Raw genomic sequence first — 9,569 nt, forward strand, 5'->3', positions numbered from 1 at the left:
ATACACTGCACAAGAACCTTAAAATATATCATTTTATTCATGGCAGTAATTACATTTAACTGTTGGTGGTACAGAGTTTGAGCCACATTTACAGTTAGACATGAGTTTATTTTAGTGTTAGACTGAAATTTTTTTAATTATTATTTTAGAAAGTGCAGGAAGTTTAATTGGCTTGAATGAGCCTTTTACAGAAATGGTGCATTATCTCGAAGAACTGTTGGGTACAAAGCATTTGAGAGCTACCTGTTGCAAGGCCAGCCATTTACTAAACTAAAATAAACCCAGCTAAAATGTTTCCAACATCCATTAATTCCCGTGTGCTACCAGCACATGTATAGCTCACTAACTTGCAGGACATTTCTTTTATATATACATAATTTAAATTAAAACCACTACAAGCTGTTTTCTGGGGAATTCTTATGCAGGCCTGTTTCCTGGAATTTTGCCTGACTGCAAGGCAAGAATCAACAGTTGATTCAGGTTTTCTAATTATCTTAAACAGCCAAGTTTCATTTTCAAACTTCAGTTACTGTATACATCAAACAAAATTATATTTATCAATCAATTCACAAGTTTTTGTGGGTTGCCAAGTTATGCTGAATTTAAAGGTGCTAATACCAAACAGGTAAACCTCTGTATAGCCTACCTCATATTAAATGGAGAAATTCAAAGGTGGTATTGGTCCTCTTGTCTAAATCTTCACCAGAAAGCATGTTAGAGAACTTAATCCCAAACTGTTATTTTAATTTTTTTCCCAATAAATTGCAGAGGTGATTTACAAACCCTTCAACAAAATGTACAAAAAGATCTACAGGTTTCACACTATTCTGAACACAAAACAGTTGAGGGAAAATGTGTGATTTGAGGAGCAATTCAATCATTTATTCTGAGTTTTTCACTGATTCCATGTTGGTGATGTTTTCTGTAAGTTTCCATGTGTTTCCTGCACCTGTGAATTGTACAGAGCACCAGCTTTTAAACACAAGGATATCTTCTTAACATTTAACAAAATTCAATGTTAAAAATAAAGTTGAAACATGGAGAACTAATTAATGTTCTTGGTGCTAATACCAAGTAGAGAAAAAAACAGGACTTTTTGTAACATTTAACTTTATTCTCAAAATTTCAACTTCATTTTCAACACATTTCTTTTGCCTGAATTTTAGACCGAAACCTTTCTATAAGCTATAATTTCGAGTTTGAACTCAAAATAAAAAAGTACAGGAAAAAAATCAACAACTAATTTTTTTCTTGTGCCTTGCTCTTGGACTCCACAGTAGAATCGAGACAATTAAGTGCTTTTGTATTAATAGCAGATTTCTGTGTTTTGTTCTTTCTGCCATAAAAAAAGACAAGACTGGAGGAGATCAGCAGTGTAGTGCCTGCTGTGGCTGTTATCTGCCCCCTTCTCTTAAATGTTGAAGATAATTTCACTGTAAAATGGCAAACATCTATAAAACAACATCTGTGATCTGGGTTGGCTCCCATCTGTTCAATGTAAATTCCTGCAAACCATCCCAGTAAATAATGAAATATGGCTTCTTGACCATTTACAATAAATACAGATACTCTGACTGTATGTAGACTATGTTACTGAGGAGTAAAATGTTACTTGTCTTTAAAATCCCCACTCTCAGAGGATGAGTGGAGAGTTGGGGTATTAGTCCCCTCCCACAGTGAGTTGTGTTGAGTTCTGTGTTGGTGGGAGGGAACACTAGAATAATCTTTCAGTCCATCTTATTTACACTGAAGTTTGCTTGTCATGTCCAGCTTGTTAGCCAGGGGGGTACTATCGGAAGAGGCGATACACACGGGGCAGACGACCGTCCTTGCTAGATAGGGCGGCCTGGATGTGTTCGTATGAGGGCAGCTCAGTCAGGTCTCCTAGAGCTGCTACTGCAGGTTTACTGCGCAGCATCTTGGTGGTTACTCGCTTAATGTCACTGGCTGTCACGTTGCCTGAAAGACAATAGTGGAAAAGTCAAACAATAAATAGGCAACCGTGCTGAAATAAGACCATAAAATAGTTTAAGTAATTTGATTGGACGACAGGCGCACCATGAATGCTGTTTTATATTAGACATGCTCCATATTTGGACTTACCATTACAATTGTAATTACCACCTAAAGTTTCTGTGATGAGCTTTCAGCAAGTTATGGCTTGACCTAAAATCAATACTAATGACTGACTACTGATTATTTCTATAACGATAGTTTGAAAGCCTGTACATTTGGCTGTGAGGTGGGTTTCAAATAAGTTGACTGACAGCATGCTGCCAAAATACCAGGTTTTATATTTTCCCACGTTGAAGACTGATGGTGATGTATTTGACAGGAGGATAGGGGTTTTCAACTGAAAACAACACCTTTGCGTGTATGGAACAAGATCAAAGATCAGATTAAAGATACAGCTTTGTCTTGAGGAGCACACACTTCCCAAAACTACATGTATAAATAGTAACATGTAGATTTGTACAAAAGCACAAGAGGGAAGGGCAATTTACAAACTTGGGAAGCTGAAGAGATTATCAAATAAACAAAAAATATACATTTAACCAGCTGTTGCATATCACCATACACCAATATATTCCAGTTGAGGTCATCCTGTACTATCAGCGCTGTGATTAGTGTGTAATTATAATGAGTCAACACTTTCTCTGTGGCCTTGTGTTGCTAATAGCTTTACTGATCTAAAGCACAGGAGCTCACCCTTCCTTGAGATGTTACTTATTTTTACTTTTAAAGTCTGAATGTACTCTTTTATGTTTAAAAGGTTTTCACTGGCATTTTCAGGAAAGCTTCCCATGAGAGTGAGGATGAATACTCAAAAAAACAATGTCATATTTGGTTCAATACTCACTTATAAGCTCACACAATTCATGTGGCAGCTTTCTCTTCCCAGTGGAGAGAACCTGGCGACCAACATCTTCAAAAATGACGGGCCTTGACTCGAGATTCATCATCAACATGGACTTAAGCTGAGTTTTCGCTCTCTCCAGCTCCATCTGGATTGACAGGGACAAAAGCAGGGGGCGGTTATCTTAAAAGGGTATGGCATGTTTGATTCTTTAAATAAATCCTGCTGAAATAGTGGGCCATTTCCAAATAAAGCCAAAATAAAGCTCACTGCTTTACCTCTCCTGCATTGCCAGCCATCTGAATGAACTCTCTGGTTATTATTTCCACCATTTCTCGCACCTGGGCATGAATTTGGAAAAGACATTCACATTTATTGATAAAAAATTGCTGTTTGGATCATATAACACAATTAGACTTGTGCATTTTGCTTTACTGAGCCTGAGCCAACCTGTCTGGGATCTGCACTGGCATGGATACACAGCAGACCACTGTCCTCATAGCTATGATGGTAGGATGTTGCATTGTACATCCAATGATGCCTACAACAGAAAAAACAAAAAGGTATGACAACTCATAAATATATACACATTTTGTATCATGTTAAGTGAGGGATTTATGATCTATCATAGACGACTCACCTGTTTAGCACGTTCAGGTACAGACGAGTGAACATGCCTTTCCCAGGACCTCCTGCAGAAAATGAACCACCTCCACCCATCATCATGTTGAGAACTGCGAATGGGATGAAGTCATCCTCCTGTGATGAAAAACATGTATATTGTTAACATTAAACAGGCTCCTTATGAAAGTCTGAAAACACAGATAAGCAGATACTGTGCAAACCCACCAGGAAGGAGCAGCTCTCCAGGCCGATCATGATGTGGGTTAGCTCTGGGATTGGGGTAGGACCAAGGCTCACTTCTGACATGTCCTTCTCCAACTGAAAGATTAAAAGTGGACTTTATTACCACACCTAAACAAGTGACTGTACTAGTGTGAGTGACTGCAGTATTTATTGAGATAGAATCTGCAGATTTCCTACTCCATATTTTAAATAGTTATAAAATAATAATAGTCTTTTTTTGTACAGCTTACAGTATTGTATTCAGAGGTTAAAGCTGTATTTAGCTGTCTTTAACTGGGACTTGAGCACCTAAATTTGTCCTTTTTCATCTACCATATGTTGCAGAATCAGTCTAAATCCTCCTCGCATCATTGATTCTCTAAAAAAAATCCCAAACTGAAAATCAAATAGCGCTTGGCAAGAGTCTTTAAACGTAAACGAACGTTAAAAATATGCCGCATTTCATACAAACCATTTGCTTTGTTTAAATGTATAGGTGAGCAAACTGTGATTTTAAAAGTTTTTGATATGCATAGAAAAAAAGTCATAATATGTCTTTCTTGACAGGAAATTAGAGCAAAAACAAAAATGTTCTTTCAATACTGTTCAGATAAAGTTTTAAAAAAAGAAACAAATTACATATACAGGTGTATCTCAAAAATTAGAATATCATGAAAATGTTCAATATTTTTTGTCACTCTTTTCTGAAAGTGAAACCCATATATTGTATAGACTTGTTACACAAAGAGTGAAATATTTCAAGCCTTTATTTCTTGAAATGTTGATGATTATGGCTTACAGATAAGAAAACCCAAAATTCAGTGTCTCAAAAAATTTTAATATTACATAAGATCAATTAAAAAAGGATGTTTTAAACAGAAATATCAGGCTTCTGAAAAGTATGTTGATTTCTATGCCTTCAATACTCGGTTGGGCCTTCTTTTGCATGAATTACAGCATCAATGTGGCGTGGCAAAAAATATTGAACTTTTTCATGATATTCTAATTTTTTGAGATGCACCTGTACAATGTTTCTTCTGTACAACATCAGATGAACTATACGCTGACAAGAAATTTCAGACATTCCCAGAAAAGTTTTGCTAAAGAGCTCTAAACAATAAAATAGTTGTTGCATTACCCAGTGTTATGTAGCAGTAACGCTACTGATGCTTGGATGTAATGTTTTTTTACTTTAACTCATTGAGTGCCATTGAGGGAGGTATACATACGTACATATAGGGCTGACACTCAATGAGTTAAATAATTCCACAACTGGAAAATCTGCCATATAAATTTTACCTCTAGGGCAAAAAAGATGAGGTGTAAAATAATAATGACAATTAATCACCTTGACAATGCCACCAGTATACTGTGCAACAGACAGGTCAACATTCGCCACTGAGCTTGTTCCCCACACCGGCTTCACGCCCAGCAGGTATTTCCTGGCACATTCTACCAGCTGCTCATGCTCGATGCCCACTCCAGCCAGCACCATCCGCTTAGGGCTGTAGTAGTTCTGCAGGTAGTTGTGGAGCACTTTCTTATCAATCTTCTCCACATTCTGGACAGGACAAAACCGAGGCAGTCCCACCGTGTTGTTCTGATATGCGGCCTGGAAACAAACATGATAATGATCATATTAAAGCTTTTAAAATACAAAAAATGTTGTGCTTATGATCTAGGGATGCAAAGATCCACTGGTTCCTTTGACAATCAACAAATAATGCTGGCATGAATCGATGTTAGTAGTAGATGCTTTACGCACACCTAACTGCTGATTTAGAAAGGAGATTTATTCTTGGGCAGAAAATGTGACATGCTGGACAGATTCTGATGCATTTCATAGTAAAAAATGATCAAAATGATGGCATTGTGGGAGTATGACATAAAAAAAAAAGTGATTAAAAATAAACATCAGCCATCAGCTAAATTGTTACTCTAAACATTAGTATTAGCATCGACCCTGATTTTTACAGTTAGTGCATCCCTTGTATGATTGATAAAAATATAAAAGAAAACAACATCAGCACCTTTATGATACCATGGTAACAAAAATACAAGGGTAACATTGTTAGAATAGGAAAGTACTTTTCATTGTTTGAATAGAAAAGTATGTTCTGTACACTGTCTAATCGCACTAAGACATCCTGACGAAACACCGCCAATGTAATTGGGCAATTAATACAATGTTTGGTTTTTTTTCTCTATCTTTTTCACTCTGGGTACTTTTCAATTCAATATATAGTATCAAAGTATGGAGTATTTTGACGACATTAGCTCATATTAGAGAAATACTGTTGTTACAGTAATGTTAAAAAAAGCAATAAAATTACAACCTTTTGTCTATTCTATAAGGTTGCCATTTCCCTGGTTAGGAATAAACATCAAGCTCTATGTATTACAGTTGACTGATCCCAAGTCCTTTGGTACCTTTAATCCAGTTCACACTGTTACTTACTACTAGAGTTTCTTTATTCTTTTGCATTTCAGGAAGAATCAACACAAAGCTTTTCATGAAAGTTAGTGTTCAAGGTTGGAAAAAAAAAAACAAGTGACTCACAGCATGAATCATTTCAGTGAGTAAAGGTTCAGGGTCTGGTCTCATGTTCAGATCTTCTAACTCAAATCGCACCGCCATTCTGGTCATTTCAATCTCTTCATCTGCACATAAACACAAAAACAACATTTCAGATGAGCAGCTAAATGGTCGCTGTAATTAATGATATTTTCACTAGGAAAAGGCTCACCTAGCAGGCGAGGCTGAAGAACGGCATCAGAGAGAAGACTGATGACTGTGTCCAGTCCCTTCACCTCAGCAGACACAGCATACATGGTGGTGTCTCTACATGGAGATATGGACACACATACAACTGCTATAATCCACTACACTACATCAGAGGTAAGGCTCACAAAAGGCTCTTTGCTGAGAAATGACATACCTGGATGTTTGACAGTCACATATCCCTCCATGTTTTTCCAGGGTGAGGAGAATTTCATCTCTACTCCCATACTGAGCTGTGGACTAAAAATTCAAAAACACTGCCATCATTGTTACTTCCCACACATACATATCCTTTTACTTTAGTTTTAAGGTCTTACTTACAGAAAAGGCAAGCTTCTCAAAAAAATGTGCAATTCCACTCGGGTACTTTGTTTCATGTCTGGATCCAGAGTTTACTAAAACTAAGAGAAAAAAAGAAAAGCACAATTTATTCACTTCAGCAAAATGAAGACGAGTGGTGATAATAGTTTGTAAATCAGTGATATTGCTTACTTCCAACCGTGCAGAATTGACCAAACTTGTTTTGGGAAGCAACTTTGAGGCCGTTTTCTAGTGTGGTGATCCTGGTCTCGTATTTTTCCTGACCATCAACAGATGCAAACACTGGCTTGGGGATCCCAGGCAGCGGTGAAGAGAGGGAGATATCTGGGTATCTGCTGCCACTACTGTACTTTCTGTAAGCTGCAATCCCAAACCTTTAAAAAACAAAAACACAGATATGCAGCATAAGGCCTGTTGTGAAAACATTTCACTCATTACTTTGAGAATAAAAGAGGCATCAATACAAAGTGTAGCAGTGTTTAACTTGGAACTTGTAAAAGTTTCGCAGAGAATCTGACATCAACCACCTCTCTCAGGTCAGCTGGAAGGGCTGTAAATTACAACTCTGCTTATGACACATTATTATACCAATATTTCACATTGTAATATATTTGTTGATACCTGAAATATCCTTGAAAAGTCTAAAACTTAGCATGACAAGTTTGATTTCAATTTGAGAAGTAGTCATAGTCCAGTTTAGTGCACTGAACATCGGTGCAACAAATATATAAATTGACATTATCATTACTCCACAAAGTTTCCTTAGCTTTGACTCCAAAAAGAGCAAACATTTTAAGCCATGTTCTTTTTTTGGATTTTTCAGGTCACCCAGCCAGGTTTGTTGAGTTTTCGAAGCATTTTATCTCTTAACAGCGTTGTTTGCATTTCGCATGTGGCACAGGTCTGTTGACACATTATTTCTCAGAAACCCAAAACATTTCCATCCTGTTGATTTATTTCTGAGATAGGAGTAAATCTGCCTTCCATTATGTGCCAGTCCATGCCTCACATCAATGAAACTTACCATTCCTACTGGATAGTAAACACAGTTCTGATTATTATAACTGTTTTATTAAGCCATTGTTTTAAATGTAACATTTTTGTAATTCTATATTCTTGGGGTAAAACAATTAAATTAGTTTACAGAAGAGAGCAACAGTAGGAGTAAAGTAGGAACAACTGGGAAAAAAATGCTTCTGTGCGGTATAATTGGCTAGATTTATATAAGTATATTTGTAGATAATTTAGAGTGCTTTTTAATTTTGATAATGCAATAAAACGAAAAGCACAGCAAATGCCTTTGACAGCGTTTTAAGTGCTATCTGATATCCTACAAGTGAGATATATCTGCGCCGAGATGTTTACTCTTAAGAAAAAGCAGACTGCTAATGCAGCAATATCAATTATGAAAGGGAAACAGCTGATTAAAAAAGCATGCGGCTCTGCACACACTGCGTTAAATTCTTTATCATAATGCTTCAAATCTTAAAAAAAGCAATGCTTTTTTGGCAACATTTACAGAATGGTAGTGATTTCTAGTTGAAGCATTATTTCACCACTTAGCTGGTAAATTGAGCTACATCAGGATTGAGGAGCAAACAAAGTATCTTTTTCCTCTCTATGACATGTGTGCTCTCTATATCTCTCTGTTTCCTCCCTTCCTTGCAGAGGTAATAAAAGAAAAAAATAATTAACTAATGTCATGTAGGATCTGGGAATGTTAAGTAGTGTTCAGTGTGCTTTTAAACATTTAAAGATGGGCCCATTCCTATGTTAGCCTCTCATTATTTGAGTTAACAGGCATGTGTCTGGGCCATGTGTGCAGTTTGGTGACATTTTAACATAATTTAGGATGCCAAAGTGGAACTGCAAAGAATGCACATTTCTGTCAAAGGGGAGGGATAAGGAACATCTTAAGAAAATAAAACAAACTTTCAGAATAATTTTAAGAGCTGTAAAGTAAATATTAAATATTCATATTTGTACTCTGTATTGGTGACGGTGAGTATTCAAATATAAGGTCTTGTATTTGGTCTAAAGATGTGGGATCAGTGTATCCCTACTGAAATAGGTAAGAAGAATTTAAAGCTCATATTGAATAACCCAACTTGAATCATTAACACATTTTTGAGATTTTTTTTTTAAGATTTAAACCTTGTTCTGATTTTGTTGTTCAAAGATTCACTTACTATTAAACAGATGCACATGACTAAAATACATATCATTTATAGAACTCATCTTATTTGTGTAAGGTACATAACGACATAAATATAGAGTTTGACAGGTTGATAAAAGTAGACAAAACATATCTGTCCACTATCAGCAAAGCTCCTAGATTTACCAAATACCTTAATGTCTAAAGACAAATCTAAGATTTCCCTGATAATATAAATACGGAGGGTTATCTCTAACTGTTTCAACACTTATTTATGATGTAACATCCACCAAGCTACCCTGACAGCAGGACTGCACTCTATTTGACGGCTAACATTTAGCATCATGCTAACTGAGTAAGCTAATCTTGGGTGATATGGACGTAAAAAGTTACGAGGCTGCAGGTGACAAGCAGATGCATGACATGGAGGATATTTAATAGACTGTTTGTGTTGGTTTTACGAGTGTAAGCAGAGACTAGCGACAAGATAAAAGCATTAGATTCAAACTGAATCCTACCTTTGAACACGACTCCAGGTTCTGCACCTCGACATGTGAGTCGCCATCTTGGATCCTCTGTGACCAAAATCAACCCGGAACTTGATGAAA

General features: G+C 36.5%; 1 protein-coding gene across 1 annotated transcript; it reads right to left on the reverse strand.

Annotated features, from left to right (window-relative positions):
• Nucleotides 1-21: 21 nt before the first annotated feature.
• pmpca (peptidase, mitochondrial processing subunit alpha) lies at nt 22-9,566 on the reverse strand. Its single transcript, XM_041786914.1, has 13 exons — nt 9,480-9,566; nt 6,978-7,180; nt 6,807-6,886; nt 6,643-6,725; nt 6,451-6,545; nt 6,264-6,364; nt 5,052-5,315; nt 3,707-3,799; nt 3,498-3,616; nt 3,308-3,398; nt 3,136-3,198; nt 2,861-3,005; nt 22-1,959 (listed from the first exon to the last, which is right to left on the reverse strand). Exons 1-13 carry the CDS (start codon nt 9,524-9,526, stop codon nt 1,790-1,792), a joined length of 1,554 nt encoding a protein of 517 aa, XP_041642848.1. The 5' UTR covers nt 9,527-9,566; the 3' UTR covers nt 22-1,789.
• Between the last annotated feature and the right edge of the window lie 3 nt (nt 9,567-9,569).

The sequence above is a fragment of the Cheilinus undulatus genome, linkage group 5 (assembly GCF_018320785.1).
Source record: "Cheilinus undulatus linkage group 5, ASM1832078v1, whole genome shotgun sequence".
In the NCBI taxonomy this organism is placed as follows: domain Eukaryota; kingdom Metazoa; phylum Chordata; class Actinopteri; order Labriformes; family Labridae; genus Cheilinus; species Cheilinus undulatus.